We start from the raw sequence: 14,922 nt of genomic DNA, 5'->3' as shown, positions 1-14,922 counted from the left end.
ATGATGGATTGAACAGTGCTCCGTGAGATGTTCAAAGCTTGGTTTTTTTTTTTTTCTTTTTTTTTTTTAAAACCTAACCCTGCTTTTAAACGTCTCCACAACTTTATCCCTGACCTGTCTGTGTTCCTTGGCCTTCATGATGCTGTTTGTTCACTAAAGTTCTCTAACAAACCTCGGTGGGCTTCACAGAACAGCCGTATGTAGCGGCTATAACCCATTGCAGGTTGGCCTTGACTGAATGGGCTTACCAGTTACCTTCTCCTGGCCTGCTCTTCCGTGTCTAGGGGTTCCCAGGGTTGATACACAACGATTTGTACACTGACACAGATAAAGTCCTTTCAAAAGGTTTTATTTTGCAGTGGGACTTTCACGAAACACCGTCTCTTAGGGAACAGAGGGCACGGGTGAAGAACTCGGGTACCTTGAACTGCAGGTTTAAGAAGTCTCTACTTCCACCCAGAGAGTAGCTACATGCAGCTGGGCACTTCAAGGCTGAACAGACCTCTAGCCAGAGATCATGGCAGTCGGCACGTTGCCTCAAAACTTGAACAATCAACTAAAGATGAACAGGAACCTTTTTCCAACCGTACCTGGAATGTTTCCTGCTTCCTTTTGAAGTACTGGAAAAGTGTGAACTCATCAATGTCCTTCCTAACTCAGTAACCAGGCACTTCTCAGTATGCCACTTGACGGCCCTCCTCCGAAGAGTCCTCCCCCAGTCACTTCCACGAGTTGCGGTGTCCCTCCAAGCCGAGAGCACACCCGGACACTCTCAAGCCTCCCTCAGTTACAGCGCCTCCGACCAACAGGTTCTGAGATCCTCTGGAACAGATGGATCCCTACCCCAGACCAGACGGACCTATCAGGGGCCACTGACAGGAACATGCTGCAGGGTGCCGAACACCCCGTGACCGGGACCCCTCACGGGGCTACCCCAGTCCTGGAACCAGAACAGACCACACGGGTCTCATAAACATCTCCGGAACCCCGAACACAGGACCCACACCTGCTTAAGTACCCCCTCCCAGACTCCTCAGCGGGCCCGGCACTCCCGCTGATTGGCTCCGAGAGGGCCATACCCAAACCTCCTCCAACCAGGCCTGGTTCTAGCCTGTCATGTGCACCTCACCACTCACATGACCAGGCAGAACTTCAAACATGGCCCGGCCAGACTGGTGTTAAGGCTTACCTACACAATTAACCCTCAGAACTGTAGGGTCCTGAGGCAAAAACTAAATTTGCAATGCGTGTGACATTTGATCCCAAATGTCATCCACTACACGTATTTATACTGAGTGCCATATTACACACAGGTGGACTCTATTTACTAATTGGGTGACTTCCGAAGGCAATTGGTTCCACTAGATTGTAGTTCGGGGTATCAGAGTAAAGGGGGCTGAATACAAATGCACGCCACACTTTTCAGATATTTATTTGAAAAAAAATTTGAAAACCATTTATTATAAATTTACGTTTTTGGTTGTAACATGACAAAATGTGGAAAATTTTCAAGGGGTATGAATGCTTTCAAAGCACTGTAAGCTCTAACAATTGTCCTAATTAGATAGATAAAATATTTTAGAAGGACTGTCATATCCACGTTTACTAGAAAAAAAATGCTGCTCACGTCTTTGGTAGAAGTCACATGTCATATTTAACCCTCGGATTTTTAAGCCCTTTCAGCAGCTAATTTAATCACTTATTGAGAATGCAGCTTCTTTGTTTTAATCTTTGCCTAAGTTCTAAGTTCCTGTCTAAGCTGCTGTCCTGACCGCTGCCACAGGTTTCCCATTTTCAGGTTCCTTTTCTTTTTTTAGCATCCTATGGGGGCCACTCTTGGATGCTGGAACTAGACCTGTGTCTCTGTACAGTGTGTGCATCAGTAGAAATGCACATCGCTGTAGCCTAGTATGGTAAGACCCTGCCCTGCTTCCCCCGCCCCCCCCCCCTCCAAGTTGACAAACTGATTTGAGGTAGCGCTGCCCGCTGTTAACTATTTCCTGTGAAGACCAGAAGTACAGAGAAGCAGCAATGAGGGAGCAGGGGCCAGCAGCATTGATTGTAAACCACAAGTGCTTGGGTAAGAATTTTAACAAATTGTTTACAGGTACTAGGTGATGTTTATTTTATTGTGCTCAAATAGTAAACAAAAAAGCGGAGGGTTTAACCATTTCACTGCCACTGATGTATGCCATATGTCAACAGCAGCTGGGGTTTTTACACACACACACTCCCAGCTTCTGTAGTCTTGTAAATGTGTGCAAGTCTGAGAAACTGTCAGATGTACAACCGCCTGATTGCTTGCACACACACCCAACAGTTGATCAGTGAATGTCTGTTCACTGATCTCCTCTTTCTACTGAGACCTCCAAAGCAAGGTGTAAAATGTAATTTCCGGGTCAGCCTGTTACTTCTCCCAGCCTCTCTGGCTGGGGAAGGAGATAATAGAGCAGATCTGTACTCTGTTAGATTCAACAGGGCAGGTCAGACATCAGGGGCTCAACAGACCCCTGATTTCTCATTAAAGAGAACCTGTCACCAAAAAAAAGCATCACATGGGAGACTTCATGTCTCCTATGTGATGAAAAAATGTCACTGTAAAAAGAAAAGTTGCGCCAAACTATATAAAATCCCCCCCCCCAAAAAAAAAAATTAGAGCCACACCCCACCTACATGTACATGGAATAATAAACACAAGTGTCAGGGTGCCAGTGCTTTAATACATTGATTACTCTACACATGTTGCCTATCGCTGCACACGTGAGAGTGAGAACATTAATTCTAGGCCCATTATTCATGGATATCACTAAACTGATTACCTGTAGGTCAATAAGTGCCTCTTGTTGAAATATTGGGGTAGCAAAGTTCTACAGGCTTACAATTTCAAGGCTTGATATGTTATATAGCCTTTTACTCGGCACAACCTCGTCTTTTATATTTTACCAACAAATTGGTAATATATTGTGTTTTGTGTGACTTAAAATTAACCTTGGTGTGCTTTTTTTTTCTTTTTTACTTGATAAACTGTTGCGGTAATATCGTGTGACATAAAAAAAATTGAACTACAACTATTTTTTCCAGGGTATCTGCTTTCAGAATATAAGTATATCTATTTTTTTTAAATATAGTTTTAAGTAATCAACAGGCCTAAAGTATTGTGTGCAAAACAATGCAAATACTAAAGTAATACTATTTTAAAGGCTAACTCCTTTCGGAGCTTGTTACACAATACACCTGTATTTGGGGTTTAACAGGAAGTATGGTCAGAATCTGCAGCCCCCACTCTCAAACCACCACCCCTTCTTACAGAAGCCAGTGATGCTTCTCCCTGCCAGCTTCTGTGAAAATTTACACAGCTGCATCATTCATTTACATTCATTTTTTATTTAAGTCCTGTTTGCCACCGTGACAGAGAGACTCGTGGATCTCAATGGAGCACAAGTGCGGTAACATCCCAGTTGTAATCCAACTTCCTTCAGCCATAGCAAGCGGATGCACAAAGAGTCTGCAGGAGCCAGAACATTGCATGTGTAATCCACTGATCAAGGTTGCAAAGCTTTCCCAGCTCCTTAACAAAAAATAATATAATTTTTTTTTTTTTTTTACTTAAAGCGGAGGTCCACCCTAAAGTGGACCTTCCGCTCATCGGAACCCTCCCCCCCTCCGGTGCCACAATCGGCACCTTTCAGGGGGGAGGGGGGTGCATTTACCTGGATAATCCAGGTAACTGCACCCACTTCCGGGATAGCTCTCTGCGGAAAGGGGCGTAACTTACGCCCCTTTCCGCAAGTGCCCGCCCCTTCCCGCAAGTGCCCCGCTGCCTGCTGGGAAACACACAGATCCCAGAGGCAGCGGGGAGCGTCCTCATTGCGCAGCGCGATTCGCGCATGCGCAGTAGGGAACCGGGAAATGAAGCCGAAAGGCTCCATTTCCTGATTCCCATACCCAAGATGGCGGCGGCAGGACCCGACAGACGACCTACAGATCGGCTTCGGGTGCCGACATCGCGGGCGCGCTGGACAGGTAAGTGTCACTATTTTAAAAGTCAGCAGCTGCAGTATTTGTAGCTGCTGGCTTTTAAAAAAAAAAAAAAAAACGCGGAGTCCCGGTGGACTCCCGCTGTGCATTTATTTATGCTAAAGTTGGACTGGGCCTTTAAACACTTTAGTCACATGATCAAAGGTACTATGTTAGTAATTTTATCCAGGGCTCGAAAACCACTTTGGACAAACCCATTCTGCCCTTTGGTTGGCTTCACATTTGAGCAGGTGTGGAAATGCATGCATTCCCACACCTACATTCAGTCGCACACATAACGTGGAGCTTTAAAGAAAACACATGGCTTGCATTAATTCTTAATGACACCCCCATGCACTGAAAAACATAGAGAATGTTTCCCTGCAGGCAACTTTAAAAAAAGTTGCAATGACCTTTTCCCTGCAGGAAACGCAGGTACCAGAGCCCATTCAATCTAATAGGCTGCTTTGCCAAAACATGGCATGCAGCGCTGCCTAGATGTGAACCTAACCTTAATGTAGGTAAAAACATATATTTCTCTTATTGATGTAGCAGGAAATGCAATAGGATAAGCCCCTGCGGAGTGTGTTATATTGGTATCAATATAATGCTTTAAAGAATATAATCCTCTGGGGCATGTGAGAAGAGAAAAAGAAAAGCTCTAGAAGAAAAAGAAGATAGGACAAAGAGGGGTCTGCGACTTACTTATTTTAATTCTTCAGTGAAGAGGGTTTAAACCCTTTTGTAAAGAGGTGTGTTTTTTTTTTTTTTTTTTTTTTTTATTGCTTGTATCCTCATGGAGGAGATTGGCAACTGAAGGGAAATCCCAAGATTTTATAGTTGTCACCAAAACGAGTTGAAGTTAAAGTGATTGTAAAGTATTGTTTGTTATTATAGGAAAAACAACATTATACTTACCTGCTCTGTTGCATTGGATTTGCACAGAGCAGCCCAGATCCTCCTTTTCTCAGGTGCCTCTTCGCTGCTCCTGGCCTCTCCCTCCTGTTCAGTACCCCCACAGCAAGTAGCTTGCTATGTGGGCACCGGAGCTGAGTCACAACTCTGTGTATCTATTCAGACACGGAGCCCCAACCTGGCCCCGTCCCCTCTCTCCCCTGATTGGCTAGCTGACTTTGCCACAGCGCGAGCCAGTGGCGCCGTTGCTGTGTCTCAGCCAATCGGGAAGGAAAATCTTGGACGGCTGAGACATTTGTCGACATCGCTGGACAGAGAGGGACCTCAGGTAAGTGTGAGGGAGGCTGCTGCACACAGAAGGCTTTTTATCCGAATGCATAGAATGCATTAAGATAAAAAAAAAAAACACCTGACATTGCAACTCCTTTAAAATATCCAGTGAGGATTCCAATTCCAGTGACTACTGTTTAAGGTGAGAATTTTTTATTTATTTTTTGTTTGCTTTTTGTTTTTCTCAAAAAGGATTTTATTGAGATTGAAAAGAACACACAGGAACAATATAGTTTCCAGTTAAAACTGTCATGTATGTACATACAAGATCTCCATTTCCACGGATTATAACAGCAGGTCCCCCACCATGCCAACCCTTCATGTCTCAAAATATAAGCATTATTACGTCGCTGTACAATCAATTATACCTTTTAAGCTGTTCCGGCATCCACATTAAAGATGCAATCTGTCCATAACTAAATCTACTGGAGATAGGCCAGGGGTGTCCAACCATAATACGTTAAATTTATCAGGGCGGCCATGTCGTTGGAAAATATATTTTTCCAAGTGTAGGGTGACTCCCATTTGGGCAATCCATTCCTTCAGGGTAGGAGGCTCGGTCACCTTCCAACATCTAAGAATAAGCTTATGGGCCAGAAAAAAACCCTGGCAATTGCCTTTTTAGGGTTGTCTTCAAATTGAAGATCATCAAGGATTCCCAATATACATGGTCTGGGGTCCACGGGAACGTGGACCTGGAATACCTTATTAATGGTTGCAGTGACAACCGACCGGTAAAGATTTAACTTTGGGCAGAGCCATAAAAGATGAATAGGGTCCTTATGGTCTCTAGAGCACCTAGTGCAATCGGTATTTTCTCTTATCACCGTCCTATATAGCCTTGTGGCCATAAGATGTACCCGCAACACAATATACAGCTGGGAAAAAACATTGTGCTGTATTGCGAGAGCACAACTGTACAGCCTGTAACGCTTCCTCCCATTGGTCTTCCTCAAATGTGCCCACATATCTCTGCCACCTGGTCACCACCCTAGCTAGAAAGCTGTTTGGGAACGTAGACAATAGCATAGACTTGACAATGGATATAAATCCCTTGAAATGGGATACCTCTATCATGTAATGAAAAACGAGCTGGGGATTGTATTCATAAAGTTCCACCTGATTGTACCTTTAATTGCATGTTGCAGCTGCAAATAAGGGCAGTACATTGATTGTGGCAACCCAAATTTAGCCTGTAATTCTATAAAGAAGCATTAAAAGATATGTACCAAGTGTGTGACTCCATGTGATTTCCATCGTATGCCACATGTCAGGGATGTTCTTTATAGTGCCTATTGTCCAAAATAGGGCTATACCCAGTGAAGCCAGTGATATCCTGTAGCTGTTTACGTTTGTTCCACACCTTTTGCAATAAAATGTATGTAGGGAAAAGTTTATTTGATTTAGTAAAAGCTAAAGCTTCCAGACATGTGGCTACATTATGCATTCCCGTGACATATCTCAAAAGGGCTGTGGTTGGATCCTCTTTTCCCCCCTCAGCAACAGACACCTTAGGCATAGCTTGGGCAATATGCTGCAGCTGAGCTGCCAAATAGTAGAGCCAAGGATTGGATAAGGCTAGCCTACCTGCCTCTTTTTGGGTTTCTGCAGTTCTAACCTAATCATTGGAGGTCTATTAAGCCATATGAAGGAACAAAACATGGAATTAATAATGCAGAATATTTTAAGCTGGAGCACCATGGGTGTGTTGTGTAAAATGTACAGAAGTTGTGGCATAAAAATAATTTTAGTGAGGTTTACTTATCCCCAACATACACTTAAGCATGGAAAAGAAGGCTATTCCTGGGAAGCCCTTCTCTTATATGGATCACGTTTTTAATGAGCCTTTATGTAATGATTGGTGCAACGTGCGGAGGGAGCTTCATGCAGAGAGTTTCTTCCTGCATAATATGCAGTAAAGTAATAACCCCTCTGCCTTTTACAACCATGTTAAAAGAAGACTGTTCACACTGTGGATTCAGCCATTCTTGCACTAAAATATTGGCATCCTTTATGGATTCAGTTGGTGTCCTCCTTTGCCTTGGCAGGACCAGCCTTGCAACTGGCTATTGCCACCTTGTTGATTGCCCAGATCATGGCAAAACTGGGCTGGAGAAATCTATGGTGAACTTTTTACAATTGATAATCCTAACCTTGTTGCAAAATGACAGTGCTTGACATCAGCACTGCCCTTCTTCTGTATGCACACTATGGAGAACTTGATCAAGTCTTGTGCATAGGTGCAGAATCTTATGGCTTAAAGCCTTGTTGGCAGAATGCCCTTGAAAAGATACTTCTGTGCATGACTCTTGAAATCACTTTCCTCTTTGGAAGCATCTTTGAGGAATACATCAATACGCCCTCTGAGGAAAGGGGCCTCCTACCCCTCTATCCTTAATCTCGCCTCCCCCTACCATGCAGATGACATCTGTTCATCCCTCAGAGTCATTATCTACTGCATGTCCTTCCCGTCATGGCAGACCCCTCACAGCTGAGCCCACTAGACCTGCTCAGAAATCTTCACATAAAAGAATGCACCCACTCCTTAAAATAAAGAGGAAGAAGGAAAAAAAAAGTGCCAGAGGGACTTCTATTAACATAGGTATCCTGTAGACTTGTCATTTGGTCAACTGCAGCAGAGTGACTTCTGCCAGGTCTTCTATAAACCTACCGCTATATCTCACATATGAGAGATCTTCTAACTTTAAAGGCAAACGTAATGTAATAAGGCTTTACTTCCCATTTCACCATATCTCTGTGTAGGTTTTACATTAATGATAAAGCACAAGATGTGGTGAGTTCAGCAGACACCTAACCACCAGATCATGGGTTGTCTTGTAACTTTCTAAAAAAGGTATCTGAGTCAATTCTTTGGAGATAAATAAATATATATATATATATATAATAAATTAATTTCTTAGTTCTGTTGGCAGATTCCTTTGGGAAAGCAAAGCTATTGTCTGCTTTCTTCTCTATGCCGATTTAATGCATAGCCCCAATCGTTCCCCTTTTTATGTGCCTGTCTCTTTCAATATGTGGTCTGTAGCTAATGTCAGCTTTTGTCTGCCCATCTCATCACAAACAGCAGTAGTTCTGCTTTGGCTCCCCTTGCATTTTACTTGGGGTCTCCTTTTCTAACATGACCTAGGAATGAAGTTTCCTTGAAGTTGGTCCTTCTTGCTTCCCTTGGACTTTATTGTTACCTTCCTTGGGGGTGTCGTTCTTTCTCCCTCTGTCTTGCTTTGAGGGATGTCTCTTAGATAGGTTGTGTCATTTTATGGCTACCTGCCATGTATCACTTTTTAAACTGACCCCTTTTCCATGTCTCTCAGGAAGATAGCTCTAGTCTAGGAGATTCCACTTTTCCTTTTTACTTCCTTTACTTAAGTGGTTAATTTACATTTCTTTAAGGCTTCTTCCATCAGGAAAGAAGTCCCTCGTTCTTGCCTGCACCCATTCCCCTGGCGGTTGAGGTTCTTGGGTCCTTTCCAGCATCTAGCTTCTGTCCTTTTTAAGGGTCGGAGAGCCACTGCCTGTTCTTCTTTTCCTATTTTTAAAATCTTCTCTTGACAGTTGGCTATTTGAGCCTCCTGCTTATTCATACTTTGGCTGTAAGGTGATTCCGCTGTTTGGGTCCATTGAGTCCATATTTGTGTGGGCCCCTTGCTGCAATTTTGCCCACCCCTCAATTTATTTCTTGGGGACCTCCCATGGTATTAGAATCAGCTCCTGTGCCCTGTACTATAGGATAAAGATAATAGGAATTTTGATGTACCTGTAAATTCCATATCGTACAGTACAAGACAGGGGTCCCTCCTCTTTTTTTTCTCTGATGTCCTTACTGCTTGCTTAAACTTGAGCCTTACAAAGTGTGCAAGGTTATATGGATACACTGTGGGGTAGTTCTCGGGAGTGCTTTTCCTAGTGTCTAAACACCTGAAGGTAGTGGCATATAACCAATGGTATTAACTTCTGTATCCTGTACTGTACCCCAAGATATAATTTTTGAAGTACTTGTAAATTCCATATTTTTCTATGTAGGATAAAAATTGATATCTGCAATCAGAATCACATGCACACATACAGTATATGATATGCATGCAAGCTTATGGAAAACACTACAAAACCTTTAAAAATCTTGCAAAGCTATCACTTTCTTAACCTAAGAAGACATCTGACACAGAAGCCAAAAGTGCTATATTCTTATCAGAGTAAAGGAAAGGGTCTTTTCCCCTAAATTTCACTGAATGATCATCAACATCTGCAAGTTATTTATTTATTTTTTCTAGTTGTCTTTTAAAAGTGTTCATTCACTAGCACACCAACTGTTTTTTTTTTTTTTTTTTTTTTTTTGATTTTTTTTCATGGCCCTCTGAACAAAGGAGCATGATTGCATACAGTATAATTGTTCATCAGAGTCTGGCCGGTAATGTGTAATGGGCCAGTGGCAGCCTTGATTGTAGGGAATGATTGTCAGGTATTGGAATTTTTGTTCCAACAGCCACCAATAATGTTGTTATATAATATGGTGTTAGCAGATGGAAAATACATTTTAACTTGCCAAGCTCCATTCAAAACTAGATTTTGAATTTGGGGTGTTGATCCTTAACCAAATACATTCATGTATTTTAAACGTTGCTGAGACATAGCTTTAGCTTTTGTTTTGCCCTGTTATTTTAACCCCTTATTCTTTCACTTTATTATAGATTCAAGCTCAATAGATGTCTTGTATCCAGATCCATCAGATTCATATACCGGTGGGCTTTTCCCAGGTTCCACCTCTTTTGACTGGAGTTCCCCAGATAGTAGTGGAGAGGGGAGAAACCATGAAGGAGGGCAAGAGAACTGCGAGGAGCGGGCTTCCCGGCCAGGGAACAGTCGCATTCCTGGAAAAGACCACCGGCGTTACTATCACAGTCACTGGAGGCTTGAGTATTTGATGGACTTCAATGCACGTTCTCATAGCATGATCTGTATGGTGTGTGGCAGTTCCCTGGCCACCTTGAAACTCAGCACCATCAAACGACACATTCAGCAGAAACACCCCTATTCCCTCACTTGGACTCCCTGTGAAAAGGAGGTCATCATTGGTGGCTGGGATGCCCATCTATGTGTTGATGCTCAGACCCTTACAGGTGGCGAAGAGCAGGGGGCAGGTAAATCTTGGTCTACAAATATCAAGTCTGGCAGTGGTCAATTCCAGGATACTTTTCATTGACAATATTCAAAACTACAGGCCTAGTATTCCTGGAAGCCAAATCCAGGGGTCCGTTATTAAATGGTGTGGGGGCCTGTTGCCCAAACACACAGATGGTATGCAAAGTGTTTACTTTGCTACCATTACTCCTGCAGTTAAAAGCGACTTTTAAGGGTTCAACAGACAATCAAAGCAACAGTCCATTCACCTGCACAGAGAACCCTTGCACGCACACACTCGGCAGAACAGTAGGACCATGTCAGTACAATCGAGTGAAATTTTGAGTGTTCAGTATGAAAAGAGCAGAAAGCTCTTGTGTTTACTAGGCTTTTTTTTGTCTTGTCACTATGTTAAGCATTTGTGTATTTTGTCTTGTAAAGAATTCCTTTCCACCATTAACAGTCTCATATTTTGGTTAATTTTTTAGAATGTGTTTCCATCTACATCTCTATATATAATTTTATATATACATATGTGCATCTTCATTAGCGTATGTGTAAACTCCTCCCTTCCTCTTTCTACAGATGATAGTACAGTTACACCTGGTCCAAAAAAGAAGCGTCGTCGTCTTCCTCTGGCATCAAAAGGATCATGGCGTCCTCTATTAGGATCTGAAATTTCTCTGCCTCCACCTCCAGACAGAAGCCAAATAGAACAGTACATGAATGAGTCTTTTAAGCAATGGTTACGATTAGAGTTTTTGATGGATTATGATTGTCAAGGGGACACATTGTATTGTATGATGTGTGCAACAGCCTTACCAACTCTCAGTATTAATGATATTAAAAAGCACATATTGGACAATCATCCCACATCAATTTATTTCAACACTGCACAGAAAGGTATTATAGTAGAGTCATGGATAAACCGTAAGGCGGCTCCAGAAGAGATTGTAGATGTTGAGGATGAAATGGATGAAGATGAGGAAGAAGATGCAGAGGTTGATCTGACAAAAAATTTAGACGAAGAGGATTATTTGGTAGAGAAAACCATTACAGATCCAAGACTGCAAAAAAATGTGGGGAAAGAAAATGTTAATGGAGAAACCAAGGAAAATGGACAGCAAAAAAATGTTGAGGCTTTGGAAAAAGATGGTCTCAAACTTAGCAATGCTCAACAGTTGAAGAAAACTAAGTTAGAGTCCAAAAATGTGACATCACTGGAAGAAGAAAAGATTGGAGAAGAAAAAGAAGAAACCAATGTTGAAGAGGCAAAGCTCCAAGATGAGGGCTTGAAAGCTGAAGTAGTGAAGAAGCTAGAGGAGCATGAAAAGATTAGAGAGGCACAGCTGGAGAAAGAGACACAGGAAAGTAATGAGCCACAACTGTTGGAGGATGAGAAACTTAAAGCTAGAGAAACAAATCTCTTACAAGAGGGGCAAAGGAAGACTAAAGGGGCACAGCTGCTCGTGGAAGAGACGCATAAAGCTAAAGAGGCGGAAGAAAAGCTTATGAGTATTGAAGCACCATTGCTGGGGAATGAGGAGTTAAAAGTTAAAAAGTTGCAATCACTTGAAGAACAACAATGTAAGGTTGCAGAGGCACAGTTGGAAGATGATCAAGTAAAAGTGTCTAACCATATGGAACTGTCAAAGGAAAAGCAGTGTGTGCAAGAAAAAGTGAAAATGGGGAGCCAACAGACTGAACCGATCATGAGACTTAAAGGACCGGTTCTTGCTTCAGCTGTGGAGACGATAGTTGGGAATATCAAAAATGAGCAGGAGAAGCATAATTGTCCAAAGCTGATAGAAGAAGGGCAGACGCTATCAACTCCAGAGAAACGTATAATTCAGGTGCAACAAGTTCCACAAGTACAGCAAGCTCCAGCAGTGTTGGGAATTGGAGTTCCCCTGTTAAAAAGTGAGTGACATCCATAACAGTGAAGCTACAGCAATTTGATAAGCATCAGTATTATATTTATTTTACTGTATGTCCATTCATATTCTTTTTTCTGTTTGTTTTCCTTTTTTACAGTGGAAACTCCAGCACCCATTCTTATCACACGGGTCTCTGTTCTACCAGAGCATACAGTGATTACACCTCCAAAACCAAAGCCCTCTACCTCCACTTCTGACACTTCAAAAAACTATCGGGTTATTGCTCCCAAAGTTATTACAGTTCCGGAAGACCTCCAGATACAAAAGGCATCATCCTCTGTTAACACCGAGCCTTCTTTGTGGCCTGCAGGGGTTGACCCTGCCATATGGGAGGTTAGTTTGTGGCAAGATAATGGGGGTAATTCCATTACAAATTTCCAGGGCCTGCCTTATCAAATGCGTTGGCGCTCACATTACCTGATGGACTACAATGGACTGCGAGGAAGTGTGGTCTGCATGTACTGTTGCTCTTCACTAACTGTACTGAAAGATAGTAGCATAAAAAGACACATTGTACAGAAGCACCCTCATACATCCAACTTCTCTGCTGAGCAAAAGGCAGCCGTCCTTCTTGACTGGGAAAATAAGCTGGCTGAAGTAAAGAAACTGATGGCAAAGCATAACATGGAAGGAATTGTTCTAGGAGGTAAGAGGAACATTGAGAAAGTATTTGTTTTTTATATGCGTAGAATGAATTTATAGAGGATATTTACCCTAGGAAAAAATGGTAATGGCAGCTACAAATACTGTAGTCGCTGACCTTAAACCACTTGCTTACTGGGCACTTAAACACCCTTCCTGCCCAGACCAATTTTCAGCTTTCGGTGCTCTCACACTTTGAATGACAATTACTCAGTCATGCAACACTATACCCAAATGAATTTTTTGTCCTTTTTTTTTTCCCCCACAAATAGAGCTTTCTTTTGGTGGTATTTGATCACCTCTGGGGTTTTTATTTTTTGTGCTATAAATGAAAAAAGACCGAAAATTTTGAAAAAAACGCATATTTCTTTGTTTCTGTGACAAAATTATGCAAATTATTAATTTTTCTTCATAAATTTTGACCATAGTTTATACTGCTACATATCTTTGGTAAAAATAACCCAAATTAGTGGATATTATTTGGTCTTTGTGAAAGTTAGAGAGTCTACAAGCTGTGGTGCGAATCATACAAAATTGATCACATCTGATGTACTGGTGGTCGATCTCACTTCTTGTGACCCGAACAAGCCAGGAAAGTACAAATACCCCCCAATTGACCCCTTTTTGGAAAGTAGACATTCCAATGTATTTAGTAAGAGGCATGGTGAGCTTTTTGATGTCATTTTTTTCCCACAATTCTTTGCAAAATTAAGATTTTTCATTTTTTTTTTCCCACAAAATTGTCATTGTAATAGGTTATTTCTCTCACATGGCATGTGTATACCACAAATGACACCCCCAAAAACTCTCGGGTGTGGGGTCGCCTTGGGGAGTTTGCAGCTTGGTGGACCTCCCTACTGTCCGACCAGTGGGTTTGCGAACTGGTTTCATCGGGATACAAGATAGATTCTTTCCCTCCAACCTTCATCTGCTTCCGGCTCATCGAGAAGCCCTGTTCGGGGCAGTACTGGACCTGCTGCTGCGCGGGATGATAGTACCTGTACCAACGCTGGAAAGTTTTCAGGGATTCTACTCCAATCTGTAGTCCCAAAGAAGGAAGGAGTACGTTCAATCCTGGACTTCAAGGCCAGCAACAGCTTTGTGAAAATGCAAAGGTTCAGGATGGAATCAGTTGCTCCGTGGACGCTGCACTCCATCAGGGGAACTTCCTGGCGTCCTTGGATATCAAGGATGCATACTTGCATGTACCTATATGCCTCACGCATCAGGTTTCTGCGATTTGTAGTTGGGGAAGAGCACTACCAATTTGTGGTTCTCCCTTTTGGCTTGGCGTCAGCACCCCGAGTCTTCACCAAGGTTTTAGCCCCAATTCTGGCTTTGTTAAAGTGGTTGTAAACCCTTACAAACCACTTTGACCTACCGGTAAGCCTAGATTAAGGCTTACCTGTAGGTCCAAGAAATATCTCCTAAACCTATACGGTTTAGGAGATATTTACCCGAAGACAGCCACCGCTGTCTATGGCGCATGCGTCGTAGACAGCGGTGCACTGGGCAGGCCACAGATCGCGGCGATATGCCGCGAGTGTTGGCTCCCGTGCGCATGCACGGGAGTGACGTCATCATGGCTCCGAATCACAGCGCCAGAGCAGTGAGACCCGGAAGCCCCTCCGGGATACATGGCAGCGGCGAAGAGGAAGACGGAGGACCGCTTCGGGGGCTTCGTTCTCAGGTAAGTTATTCATAATGAGTTAGTAAGCTATGCATACTAGCTCATTATGCCTTTGCCTTTACAGGGTGTGTGTTTTTTTTTTTTCCTTCCTCTTTAAGGCAACGTGTGATCACAATCGTGAGTTACTTAGACGACCTCCTTCTGAGGGCAGCTTCCACCTCAGAATTAAGGGAGGATGTAGCGATCACCATACAGACTGTCCGGGAGTTTGGTTGGGTACTGAATCTAAAAAAGTCGGTGTTAGTGCTGACTCAA

The 14,922-nt window shown here is 42.8% G+C and overlaps 1 protein-coding gene across 3 annotated transcripts in view; it reads left to right on the top strand.

The window, feature by feature from the left end:
* The window catches only part of LOC143959413 (uncharacterized), a 116,739-nt gene that overhangs the window by 23,349 nt on the left and 78,468 nt on the right, over positions 1-14,922 (top strand). The window contains exons 2-4 of one of the 3 annotated variants that reach the window (XM_077468049.1): positions 9,969-10,418; positions 10,984-12,318; positions 12,433-12,981. In XM_077468049.1, coding sequence (XP_077324175.1) covers positions 9,969-10,418; positions 10,984-12,318; positions 12,433-12,981 — 2,334 coding nt within the window. Of the gene's footprint in view, positions 1-9,968; positions 10,419-10,462; positions 10,718-10,983; positions 12,319-12,432; positions 12,982-14,922 lie in introns of those variants that run through there. The other 2 variants (XM_077468051.1, XM_077468050.1) reach the window with 2 other exon arrangements.

This window comes from Lithobates pipiens, unplaced genomic scaffold, assembly GCF_037356315.1.
Source record: "Lithobates pipiens isolate NorthernLeopardFrog02 unplaced genomic scaffold, aLitPip1_a1.2 Scaffold_74, whole genome shotgun sequence".
NCBI classification, from domain to species: Eukaryota; Metazoa; Chordata; class Amphibia; order Anura; family Ranidae; genus Lithobates; species Lithobates pipiens.
The sequence above is the reverse complement of the archived record's forward strand: the minus strand, read 5'-3'. Positions and strand labels throughout refer to the sequence as shown.